This window comes from Hypanus sabinus, chromosome 5, assembly GCF_030144855.1.
Source record: "Hypanus sabinus isolate sHypSab1 chromosome 5, sHypSab1.hap1, whole genome shotgun sequence".
NCBI classification, from domain to species: Eukaryota; Metazoa; Chordata; class Chondrichthyes; order Myliobatiformes; family Dasyatidae; genus Hypanus; species Hypanus sabinus.
Window position 1 is genome coordinate 62,062,421 of NC_082710.1, and position 13,930 is coordinate 62,076,350.

At 41.4% G+C, this 13,930-nt stretch overlaps 1 protein-coding gene across 1 annotated transcript in view; it reads right to left on the reverse strand.

Moving 5' to 3' along the window:
* The window catches only part of acer2 (alkaline ceramidase 2), a 62,499-nt gene that overhangs the window by 14,162 nt on the left and 34,407 nt on the right, over window positions 1-13,930 (reverse strand). The window contains exon 4 of the mRNA XM_059970018.1: window positions 9,144-9,281. Within this exon, the coding sequence (XP_059826001.1) occupies window positions 9,144-9,281 (138 nt within the window). The remainder of the gene's footprint in view (window positions 1-9,143; window positions 9,282-13,930) is intronic.

The following is a 13,930-nucleotide window of genomic DNA, read 5'->3' on the forward strand; positions in this document are numbered from 1 at the left end:
AAGAGCCCATGGTATTACAGGAAAGATACTAGCATTGATAGATCATTGGCTGATTGGCAGGAGGCAAAGAGTGGGGATAAAGGGAGCCTTTTCTGGTTGACTGCCGGTGACTTAGTGGTGTTCCAGGGGTCTGTGTTGGGCCCGCTTCTTTTTACATTGCATGTCAGTGACATGGATTATTAAAATTGACAGCTTTGTGGCAAAGTTTGCAGATGATATGAAGATAGGTGGAGGAGCAGGTAGTTTTGAGGAAGTAGAGAGGCTACAGAAGGACGTAGACAGATTTGGAGAATGGACAAAGAAATGGCAGATGGAATACAGTGTCAGGAAGTGCATGGTCATGCACCTTGGTAGAAGAAATGAAAGGGTAGATTTTCTAAATGGAGAGAAAATACAAAAATCTGAGGGGCAAAGGGACTTGGAGTCTTTGTTCAAAGGCTTTATAGGTTAATTTGCAGGTTGAGTTGGTGGTGAGAAAGGCAAATGTAACATTGGCATTCATTACAAGAGGATTAGAATCAAAAAGCAAGGATGTAATGTTGAGACTTTATAAAGCACTGGTGAGGCCTCACTTGGGAGTATTATGAGCAGTTTTGGGCTGCTTATCATAGAAAGGTTGTGCTGTAGTTTTCTCCTTTTGCTTGTTCTTTCTTTCCTCTCTTTTCTATAAGTGTATACCTCCAAAAAATATTATGTGGAGATTTGTGGCAAATATAACTATACGATATATATGTACAATATCTGAAATACATCTTATGGAAATGTTTGTTTGATGGTGAACTTCAATAAAAAATAAATTACAAAAAAGAAAGGTTGTGCTGACATTGAAGAGGGTTCAAAGGAGGTTCATGAAAAAGATTCCAGGATTGAAAGGCTTGTCATATGAAGAGTGTTTGATGATTCTGGGCCTGTACTCACTGGAATTCAGAAGAATGAAGGGTGACCTCATTGAAACCTATCGAATGTTGAAAGGCCTTGATAGATTGGATGCGGAGAGGATGTTTCCCATGGTGAGAGAGTCTGACCAGAGGACACAGTCTCAGAATAGAGGGGTGTCCTATTAGGATGGAGATGAGGAGGAATTTCTTTAGCCAGAGAGTGGTGAATCTGTGGAATTCGTTGCCACCGGTGGCTGTGGAGGCAAAGTCATTGGGTATATTTAAGGCACAGGTTGATAGATTCTTGATTTGTCAGGGCATGAAGGTATATGAGGAGAAGGCAGGAGATTGAGGCTGAGAGGGAAATTGATTAGCCATGATGGAATGGTGCAGCAGACTCAATGGGCCCAGCGGCCTCACTCTACTTCTATATCTTATGGTCTTATAGCTATCCCATTTCAAGGCTGTTGATGATGGAGCATCATTCATTGAGTGTAGGTTTCACATCCATCTGAAGCAGGATGCAGGCTGCCTTCAGTATAGCTGGTAAACTCCCATATAGGGTAATACATGCAACATTTTACCACTGGATACTCCAAGCTAGGTAAGCAGGAGCTCACCAGAACCATCACGTCCAAACACCACAAGATATTGAGTAAGAAGCAGATCCTGACTTTGCTTGAGGACATTGTACTCGGGTTCTATGGCATAGCCAGTTGCAGCAGGCCTAAGCCACATTTGGTGATTTGTAGCACACAGCAGTCATTCAGTTCTCGTTGGTAGGTCAGTCTTGCTCTTAGTTCATCAATTTTGCTCTCAAATGCCAGGACATTGGCCAGTTAGACACTGGGGAGGGGAGAGTTGAACCCGTACTGTTTCAGCCTCACTTACAGCCCAGCCTCCTTACCAGGCGTCCGAGGTCAGTCCTGGAATGGAACCAGAACCATCTGGACTGGAAAGTAAGTGACTCCTCAAGGACAGACCAGGAAGACCAGAAGACAATGCATCTGGAGTAGAAGGTCAATGATTTTGGTGAAGCAACAGAAAGATTATGTTACAGGAATTCTAATGCAACAAGGAAATACATTCTCAGTAGAGTTGGGTTAAATTTCCTTTATTTGGTAAGGCCACATACAATTTATTGATTAACTCCTTTTATGTGTCTGGCAAGTGTCGTGCTCAGGGCTAATTCACTCTTTCGTTGTTCCCATGAAGAGTATCAATACATGACAGGACCTATTAGGCAGATGTACAAAAGCCATATGTGTGCTTAATGAACCATTTTATTCAAAGGACAATGGGCAGAGAATTGGTATTAATGGCTTTCAACTGTTATTTCTTCAACTTTGGAATAACTAAGTGAATCTTCAAGCTGCATGAGGGTATCTCAGTGTAAGGCTCTTGGCACAGGTAACAAAAAAAAAAGAGTCTTTCGTGCCTGTTGTGCTCCCCTTGAGCCTCCCTTCATCTCACTGCAGTCTCTCAGTGGAACGTTATTCCCTTCACCCTCCCCTTAAAGGCACGAATACAATCCACTTCAATCACCTCCTGTGAGAGCCACTTCCACAGCCTCACTGCTCTTCGGGTAAAAAAGCTCCTTCACGTGTCCTATTGGATTTCTTGACACTGTTTTATATTGTAAGCTTTCAATGACACTCTTCTCCGCAAGTGGAAACATCCTCTCCGTATCCCCTAACTTATAAATAAGACAATACAAAATAAAAGCTGGAGTAGGTCACACAGCTCCTCGAATTTGTTCTACCATTAGTAAGAGCAAGACCAATCATTTACCTCAGTCTTATTTCCAGTTGTTTCCTGTACTCACAATGCAAAGATCTATCAATCCCTATTCTGAATACATTCAATAACTGAGGCTCCACAGCCTTCTTGGACAGAGAATTACAAACATACAGTAAAGTAAGAGAAGAAATTATTCTCCATATTTTGGGACTGTGACTCCCTGATTCTACATGCCCCAGCCAGGGGAAACAATACCTGCAAATACCCAGACAAGGCCTGTGAGAATTTGACACATTTCGATAAAATCACGGCTCATTTCTGTAAATTCAAGAGAATGCAGAACCAGACTCATGTATCTCTCCTCACGGGACAAACCACCCCTACCATCCAACGAAACCTTCACTGTACCCCCTTTATCAAGAATAAGTCCTTTCATAAACAGGGAAAGCAGACCCTGCAGGTGTGGTTTCAATATACTTAGGATTGCAGTAAGACATCTTACTCTTTCACTTAGATTGACACAATATAGTGTCAAACCTTCCTGCAATAAAGGCTAACATACTGTTTGCCTTCCTAATTACTTGCTGTACTTGCAAGTTAACTTTCTAATGATTTGTGTACAAGGACAAACAAGTCCTTCTGAACAACAGCACTTATTAGTCTCTCACTGATTAATAAACGCTGCTTTTCCATCTTTTCCGCCAAAACATCTGACTTCATGTTTTTTCCCACATTATATTCCATTTCCCCAGTCCTTGCATGTCTGCTCAACCTGTCTATTTCTCCTTGAAGCCTCTCTGTATCTTCCTCACAATTCACTTTGTCAGCTAGCTTTGTGTCATCAGCAAATGCCACACCTGGACTGCTCAACCAAATCATTCATGTAGACTGTCAACAACTGCAGCAAGAACTGATCACCTCAACATGGCACTACTTAGAGGCAATGAAAACATTTCATATTTGTGAAGACCACTCTCAGGTTCTTCCCAAAAGAGACCCTGTCTGTTTGCCCACTCCTGATATGCTTTGTGCCTTTCCCACTGTCCCATATTCTTTTTACATTTTACTATGTAGTATAACCAAGGTTCAGATTAGGTTTGGAATATGTGTTCCACAATTCAATGCTATCTCTCTAGAAATAAACAGTGGTATTGACCAGCATCAACCCACCCCCAACTCCCTACCTGATCCTATAACTGTCTATTAGATGCAAATCGTGAAATTGTGTTTTTGATTTCAGAATCGAAATCTTCAATGTAAACTTTAGACAAAAGTAACACACCACCACCCACCTTATTCTACTGTGAGAGGACACATTATATTCACGCTCTATGTTTTCTCCTGAAGCCAGCCGGCAGCCCGTTTTGCCACTTATCCCAATTTATGCCATAGATCATTCTTTAATACTGGTTCATTTTTTTTCTTTCTCCATTAGTATGACCTGACCTATGTAAATAGTCCCTAAAGCTCCGTGTTTTGCAGCCTTCATATTGTTTTCTCTCAAACTGCTCTCATCGCCAGGATTTTAAGCTTCTTTATTTATGTTATTTCTCTCTCTCTCTCTCTCCAGCTGCTCTCATAAATAATCCGCCAAACTGGTTACTCACCAATATCTTATTTCCATGGCCATTCAACCTCACACTTTCAAAGAGTTCCCCCCCCCCCCCCCGTGCCTCATCCAACCTTCAGCTGCCTCCTTAAAACTAACTTACATTCTCTCTTTCTCAACTCTGACAAAGGCCTCCACCTGATCTGTTAACTCTGTTTACTTTTCCACACATCCTGCCCGAGTGGATGAGACATTTTTTTGTCTATACTGCCACCACTATAAACATGCAGGAGCAGTGTGTGGTTAAGTGCCTTGCTCAAGGACACGACATGCTGCCTTGGCTGAGGATCAAACTAACGACCTTCAGATCACTAGTCCAATGCCTTAACCACTTGGCCACGCACCACACTTTCAAGCATTTTCCATTTTTAAATCTGAGGTGCACATCTGAGTCCACATTACCCACCAACATCACAGAGGAACTTCACATTTCAACACTCACCAAACATCCCGCCAACAATCTGGCTTTACATTCCTGTGCAGCCAAGTGGAAGTTCATTGGGATCAGCCCAATAGCATAATGGAAGGGTCTTGGGAAAGAAGATATTGAACATGTTGGGAACAGGCTTTGGTAGGCCCCCAAGCCCAACAGGAACCAGATCACTCTGAGGGAGATTGCGGTTAAGACCGTAAGAGCATAATCAGGCCATTCTGCCCATCTTGGCTGCTCCACCATTTCATCATGGCTGATTTATTATCCCTCTCAACCCCATTCTCCTGTCTTCTCACCATAACCTTTGATACCCTTACTAATTAAGAACCTATCCACTTTAAATATACCAGTGACTTGGCCTCCACAGCCACCTGTGGCAAAGAATTCCACAGATTCACTACCACAGGCTTAAGAAATTCCACCTCATCTCTGTTCTAAAGGGACATCCTTTGGGGGTGGCACAGTAGCAGAGCAGCCAGCACAACACTCTTCAGGCTGAACTCCACTGCTGTCTACAAGCCTGCATGCTCTCCCTGTGACCCCTTGTGTCCTGCTCTGGGTGCCCCAGTTTCCTCATACAGGTTAGTAAGTTAATTGGTCACGTGTGTGTAATTGGGTGATGTGGGCTCGTTGGGCCAGAAGGCCTTGTGGAAGCATTTCACCAAAAGAACTAAGCCTTTGTTAGCAGACCTTCTCAAAATACAAAACCTATACTATATTCAATTGAAAATCCCCCCCTTTGTCATCTGGGGATAATGTTTATCATTGTGACGATGATCAGATTTCCCCTAAAGATCAGGGAACCAACTACCTACATGTACCCAGAATCAATTCCAATAATTGAAACAACGGATGTCAGAGTCACCTCCTTCTTGTTACAGCAATTTTTGGGATTAGCAGATGTAGCAAATAACGTTAACTGACTTCAGCCACGAGCCTTCAGGTTTGAATATGACTTGTGGATTAAATCTAAAATGCAGCTCTGAACAATGGATTCCTAAGAACCACTAACCAAGTTAATTGGAAGAACAAAAAATGCTGATTTAAATTAATTACTCATATGTATTAGGGTGTCTGTAATATAGATGCAAACAGGGAAGTGTGATGGTGGAAAGATCCAGGCATTTGACCTGCTACATGCAGTTCAAAGGAAGCATTGTAAGTAAGGAATTGTCTTTTGAATTTCTTTCTTTCTTTTCTCCCCCACTGTCTCTGTCTGTCTCCCCCCCCCCACTCATGACTCCATAGGCTGTCTGCTTATTAGTGATATTCTGTTGAATAAAGAGGCTGCTTCATATCTACCAGTACTTCTCTCCGATGATTTTATTCACGCAACAACACATCTGATAATTTCTTCTCATCCTACCTCAGCCCAATTGCATTAACAACATTTCCCGGAATCACTCCATATTTGTTTACAGAAGCAGTGTGTTCTAATATAATCATGTACCACGTCCATATACTCTCAAGATGTGAAGCAGATAAACAGGCCCTGAGAAAACAGGTAAGGGTTGCTAATTCAAGCTTTTCCTCCAACTCTAATTGTTTTATGCACAGTTTGCCAAGAAAAATAAAGTGAAATCATTGAGATAACTCTAGTTTGAAGGACTGCATAACACAACAATGCATTGAATCACCAAGTCTGAAATTATGCCTCAAAGATTCTAGCAAAGGATTCATTTTACAGTACCAATGTTAAATTATGACCAATATCTGCCTGCTAATGAGAGTTTAATTGATGACACAATACAAATAATTGTGGGATTAAAAAGTTGTTTCTTCATCCAGATTGTTAGGTTTGGAATTTCTATATAATTTCACAGCATGAATTTTCCATAACACAAAGTGCACTGCAGATGCTGTGGTCAAAGCAACAGGTAAAACAAGCTGGAGGAACTCAGCAGGTCAGACAGCATCCGTGGAAATGAGCAGTCAACGTTTTGGGCTGAGACCCTTCGTCAGGACTGAAGAGGGAGGGGGCAGGGGTCCTATAAAGAAGATGGGGGGAGGGTGGGAAGGAGAAGGCTGGTGGGTGCCAGGTGAAAAACCAATCAAAGGAAAGATTAAGGGGTTGTGGAAGGGAAGCAGGGAAGGGATAGGCAGGAAAGGTGAAGAAAGAATGTAAGGGGAAAGCACTGTGTAGTAGAAGAAGGCAGAATCATGAGAGAGGTGATAGGCAGCTGGGGGAGGAGGCAGAGTGAAACTGGGATGGGGGAAGGGAGAGGAAGGGAATTACTGGAAGTTGGAGAACTCAATGTTCATGCCAAGGGGCTGGAGACTACCCAGACGGTATATGAGGTGTTGCTCCTCCAACCTGAGTTTGACCTCATGAATTTTCCATACTGTGTAAATGATCAACAGTGTTCTCTAGGCTCAATTTCACATTAGTAAAACAGCCATCCGCCTTAAAACAATGTCATAATGTGTAATAACAGCTTCTTTTGTTATTGAAAACAAGTTTATGTTGAAGAATCTTCTTATAACACGGACTGCAGTTTCCTGTAAACTATCAAGAACAGCAATAGCATTGTTTAGTACAAAAGAAAAATCACTCAAATAACTGAAAACTGAAACAATGGCCAAAGTAGCTGTAAATACTTAGTAGGTCAGGCAGCATTTGAGTGAAGGAGAAATTGTTTGGCCCCTGAAAAAGGGCCAGAGCTGTTCAACTAATGGAAAGCAGCCAACACAGGGGACACTGTGAAGGTCTGTGGTCCACAGTATCCCCGAGTCACGCTCAAATAATGGAAACAGAGTTTAGGGTCTACATATCTCAGGCACACTGCAAGCCTAGAAGAAAATAAAACTGAACACTTTATGGAACTTGGGGTAACTTCCTTGCTTTGGAATTGTATTGTACAGTGAAAAAATGTTTCATAATTTCTAGGCCTAAGAATTATATTTCTCAGCTTTTACGGAAACAGAGCTCAACAAATAGGAGTGGGTCATCAATCCCTTCAAGCTTGCTCCAAGAGTCAGTACAATCATAGCTGATCTTTTACCTCTACATGATTTCTGCTCTCCATAATCATCTTAATGCCCTTTCTGACAAGAAATCTGTCTGATCTCTTCGTACATTTAGCAACCTGGTCTCCACAGTCCTTTATAACAGAGAATTCTTAGACTTGTCAGTCTCCCAGTCCTAATCATCTTACTCTACCCTGAGTCTGTGACCCCTTATTTTAAAGCACTTGACAAGGGGGGGAGGGCATCCTCCCCACAACCAATCTGTTTAAACTTGTCAGGGCTTTGTAAATTTCAGTGAGATCCCTTTTCATTCATCTGAACTCGAGATGTGACAAGATTTAAAGAATTGCAAAGGTTAGAAGATGGGACAGATTGAATGTCAAGATAAAGCTGTTAAGGGGTAAAGAAGCATAAGGGACACTAATTATCAGTGACATAGTTGAGATAACGAGCACTGTCATTATCTACAAGCACTGATGAGATAATGAAGGTGGTGGTACTAATTTACTGTTAAATTTATTTAGATTGTAACATGGTTAACAGAAATGTGACATACCTTCCTATTTTCAGAGTTTACTTGTCCCCAAAACCCTCCATCTACATTTTTGTTACCTCCACATTTGATTAATCCAAACCGTTCCTTCATTCTATCTACAGTACTTCCTCAGCACCCATGACAAACCCGCACCATCCAATTGTTATTTGGAGCTCCTTTTGCTCCTTTACTTCACCCTTTGCCACTCCTTTCACCCATTGCTCTTACTGAATCATGCTGTCTCCTGTTAAGTAACACAACAATTTTAAAATCTGTCCTTCTGTTTTTCATGCATAACATGGCCTTGTCCCTTGACCCTGTCCAATTTAACAGTGTCTGCACTCCCCTAGTCTGATCTTCTGCTCATTGCTGAAGGTAGAATCTCCCCCACTAGCAGAAGCTGCTCTGGATTGAAACTTGTTAACACTCACAGCCTCTCTACCTCTTTTCTTCCTTTATGATATTCCTTTAAATCTACTTTGCATATCAAGCTTTTGGCTGTCAGTATGCATTTCTATTTATGAGCCTCAAGGTCAAAATTTGTTTGATTAAGCTTTTGTGTAACACATTGGGATATTTTGCTGAATTAAAAGCACTGCATATATACAAGTTGTTATTGTTGTTCCTCATTCCTGGGTTAAGCAGGAATCCAGAGACAGAAAGGTCAAGTGGAGGTGCACTGTGAATTAAGATGCCTGGAAGTCTTCCTGAACTAGGATGGTGGATTGTAAAGACCACCCATTTGGTCTTTACAACCAAATTTATCAAACATATATTTTTATCTCCAACAACAAAAATGATATTATGTGGAATTCAATATAAAATCTGTCACCTGCAAATATGCATTAGATGCAAGGATAAGAATTTATAAACATATGAAAACAGTGCAACCATAAAAATAGATTTAAATCAGCATAAAAGTGCACTAGCTAATGTGTAGTGGCTAGTTATATTTATATACAACTGTTCGCAATAACTTACCTTCTTAATTCAGCAATAAGCAGAGCTGTGCAGGGGATTCCTAGTGTCATCAATGAAATGTTATTGATTGCTGGCTTCACAAAGGCAAGACATGTGGTAACACCAGACAGAATACCAACAGCAGCCTTAAATCGGCTCCTAGAACAAGAAACAAATAGCAGAGGTGGGTTCTTCTTGATTTAAAGGTAAACTTTGTCTGGATGCAGATATATCCCTCATGCCTGAGTACATTTTGCTGCTCTTTTCTCGATAACATGACTACTTTTATCATCACTTACTGCCTGATGTCATTCACAGATTCTTGTAGGTAGTGACAGGTACTGTAGGTAGTTCTGTGAACAGCTTATTGGGAATGATTTATCCAAATATTATCATAGCTATAGAGGAAAATTGGCAACACAAACCAAAGGCAGTGACCTAGATAGGACTGGATGCTTTAATTCCCAACTACATGGGGTTGGGAAGGGGTGAATCACACAAAATGCAGGAGGAACTCATCAGGTCAGGTAGTATCTATTGAACAAACAGAGAACCTTCAGGCAGAGAACTTTCATCAAGACTGGAAAGAAAGGAGGAAGAAGCCAGAATAAGGTGTGGTGAAAGGAAGCTGGCAGGTCACAGGTAAAACCAGGGGGGAAGCAGGTGGGTTAGGGAGGGGAGATGAAGTGAGAAGCTGGGAAGTGATAGGTGGACAAGGTAAAGGGCTGAAGAAGATAGAAGATGATAATGGACTGTGGAAGAAAAGGAAGGAGGGCCACCAGAGGGAGGTGATGAGCAGGTGGGGAGAAGAGAAGGGGTAAATGAGGAGCCAGAATGAGGAATGGAAAATGAGATAAGGGGGCGTGGGGAGTAACTACCGGAAGTTGGAAATTAATGTTCATGCCATCAAGTTGGAAGATACCCGGATGGTGTTGCTCCTCCAATCAGAGTGTGGCCTCATTGTGATCGTAGAGAAGGCCATGGACTGACATGTCAGAATAGGATTAGGAAGTAGAGTTAAACTAGGTGGCCACGAGAAAATCCCTTCTTCTGTGGCAGATAGAGCAAAAGTGCTCCAAGAAGCAATCCATTAGTCTATGTAGGGTCTCCCTAATATAAAGCAGGACACACCGGGAATAATGGATTTAGTAGACAATCCTAACAGAGTTCACAGGTGAAGAGTTGCCTCACCTGTACGGACTGCTTGGAGCCCTAAGTGGTGTTGAGGGAGGAGGTATAGGGACAGGTGTAGCAATTGTCATGGTGGCAGGGATTACTGCCAGGAGGGAGATCAGTGGGGAGAGTCAAGTGGATAATAGACAATAGACAATAGGTGCAGAAGTAGACCATTCGGCCCCTCGAGTCTGCACCGCCATTATGAGATCATGGCTAATCATTCACTATCAATACCCAGTCCCTGCCTTGTCCCCATATCCCTTGATTCCCCTATCCATCAGATATCTAATGTAGAGAGTGGGGGAAAAGGGAAGTTGCGTTTGGTGGTAGGATCCTGTTGAAGAAGATGCAAGTTACAGAAAATGATCTTCAGGACGTGGAGGCTCGTTGGGTGGTTGGTAAGGACAAGCAAACTCTATCCATATTATGGTGCTGAGAAAATGGGATGAGGGCAAATGTCCAGGAAATAGCGAGTCAGGGCTGCACTGAGAGTAGACAAAATGACAGGGTATTATGTAGTCAAGATAGATTTGAGAGCTATTAGGTTTGTAAAGATATCAGTAGACTGTCTGTCTTCAGAGATAGAAAAAGAGAGATCAAGAAAGGGGAGGGGGAGGTGTCAGAGATGGACCAAATAAATTTGAATCAGGGTGGAAGTTGAAGGCATATCTGATGAAATTGACAAGTTCCAAAACAGCAGTTGTTGTAATATAGAACCTCCAACCAAAGGAAATCCTCCATTTGGGTATAAAGCAACATCTCATATTCCGTCTGGGTAGTCTCCTACCTGATGGCATAATCGTCAATTTCTCTAACATTTGGTAATTTCTCCCTACTCATCTATCTCTGTTTTACCATCCTCCATTCTAGTTCCCCTCTCACCATTCTCTTCTCCTCAACTGCCCATCCCTTCCTCTGATGCCCCCTTCTTCAGTTCCTTCCATGGTCCACTGTTATCTCCTACCAGATTCCTTTTTCTTCAGCTCTTTACCTCTTCCACCTATCACCGCTCATCTTCTCTCTTCATACCTCTCCTCACACACCCATCTTTCCCCTCACCTGGTTTCACCTATCACCCACCAGTTTGTACTCCTTTCCCTTCTTCCACCTCCTTATTCTGGCCTCCTCCCCCTTCTGTTCCAGACCTGAAGAAGCGTCTCAGCCTGAAACATCAACCATTTATTTCTTCCCGTTGACGCTGACTGACCTGCTAAGTCCCTGCAACATTTTGTGTGTGTTAATCTGGATTTTTAGCATCTGCAGAATTTCTTGTGTTTTTGAGCTTGAGTAATTAATAGCATGATAATATGAATATCTACAAAGAACCCTGGCCTTCAGCCATACATATTGTTTATCCATTTACAGGCCTGCCTGAAAACGATGCTTAAGGCGCTTAGCCCTCAAATAGTCAAATGCCAATTTCCAACTGGAAATAAGCAGGCAAAAACAGTTGAAATTTGTCTCCAATAGTTCCAGGAATCTGTGTATGAAATCCTCAAAAATCATACATCTAGTATAAAATTTCTTAAAATGTTGAAATCACTGGCATGTGATTTCCGTAATTTCTTTTATCACTTTAGGCAGCAACTGTGTGTAAATATGGAAGCAAGTGAACTGATTTAAAATCCTCTTCCACTTCACAATTTACCACAAGCATTACATAAAATTTATCTGTTCACAAAGTGATAATAACAGTGCCATAACAATCTCGCTGGAAAGAACTGATGTTAATTAAATCCTGAAAATCAGATAATAATCCTTAAAGACTATGTAATAGTCATGCTGAATTTCTACTTATGATATTTCCAATCTGCTAAGAGTTTCCAAATACAAACAAAAATCAACATGGCAGCATACATTGACAAAAAAAATCTACTTTACAGATTCAGAAGTAAAAACTTCTGCATTATTTCAGGAATTTTACAGTTAGAGATTTTTTCGTTGATAAATATTTTCTTTTTCCTGTGGCAAAATAATATGTCTGAGATTAAAACAGGAAGAGAGTATGCTTGATATTTTGATTAACTGAAACAGGAGTGGCTTAAATTTTTTTAATTGATTTTCCTGGCTATTGTTGTTATACTAAAAAGGAGGAAAGCTTCCTCTGCCTCTTCTGAAGTTAGAGTCAAGGGTGCACAGAAGTACTTTTTCCAGGTAATTTGTGTTGTCATTCTTTTCTCCTTCACACTTATTATTTTGTGATCCTACTCTTTTATAATGGCAGAATTTTTCAATTATCACACGGTAGCAGAGCAGTTAGTGAGTCATTACTACAGCTTGGGACGTTGGAGATCAGAGTACAATCCCAGGGTCCACTGTGAATGCATGGATTTCCCCCAAGCCCTCTGGTTTCCTCCCAAAGATCTACCAGGTAGGCTAATTGGTGATGTTTAGATTACAGCTAAATCGAGCTTGTTGGGGGTTGCTGGACAGTGCAGCTCAAAGGGCTGAAAGGGACTATTCCACACTGTATCTCTAAATAAATAAATGAAGTACAATTGGTGAGGCCAAATTTGGAGCATTGTTTGCAATTCTTGTCACTTACCTACAAGGTAATTAACATCACTAAGCTTGAAAAAACGCAGAGAAAATTTACAAGGATGTTGCCAGAACTTGAGGACCAAAGTTATAGGAAAAGGTTGAGTAGGCTGGGATTTTATTCTCAGGAAAGCAGGAGAAAGAGGAAAGATCTGTAGAAGTGTACGAAATTATGAGGGGTATTGATAGGGTGAACGCATGCAGGCTTTTTTCCCTCAGCTTGGGTGAGACCAGAAGTTGAGGGCGTAAGTTTCGGGTGAAAGGTGAAATATTTAAGGGGAACCCAAAAGGAAACATCTTCACTCAGAGAAGTGGAATGAACAGCCAGCAGGAGAGGTAGATGCAGGTTCAATTGTAATATTTAAGAGAGATTTAGATAGGCATTTGCATGGGAGGGGTTTGGAGGGATATGTTCTGGGTGAAGATATGTGGGGCTAGGAAGAAGAATGGTCAGCGTAGACTAGATGGACCAAATAGCATGTTTCAGTGCTCAATGACTCTATACTGTACATAATTGATTATTGGTTAAAGTAGTAGTTGTTACTGCCAATAGGCTGCAGCACGAATAAATGTCTTGCAAAAGTTTAAGTGAAATTGTTCTATGGGATATCACCAACTGTACTCCTGTAATAATATTATTATAATGCATTGCTGAACATTGGAACTTGGGTTTAAATCAGGTCACACAACTCCCATTTTCTCACTCACTGTCAGCAAAACCAAAGTTCATTATTGACTAAAGGAGGATAAAACCAGATGTCCTTGAGCCAAACTTCATTAGGTGATTAGAGGTGGAGAGGGTCAGTAACTTTAAATTCCTTAATGTTATTATATCAAAGGATCTGTCCTGGGATCAGCACGTTAAGTGTCATCACAAAAAAGGCATGGCAGTGTCTTTACTCTCTTAGAAATTTGCACAGATTCAGAATGTCATCTAAAACTTCAACAAATTTCCATAGATGCACAGTGGAGAGTATCCTGACTGGTTGCATCACAGCTTGCAATACCCATGAACGGAAAAGCGCACAAAAAGTGGTAGACACAACTCAGTCCATCACAGGAAAAGCCCTCTCCACCAATGAGCACATCCAAAA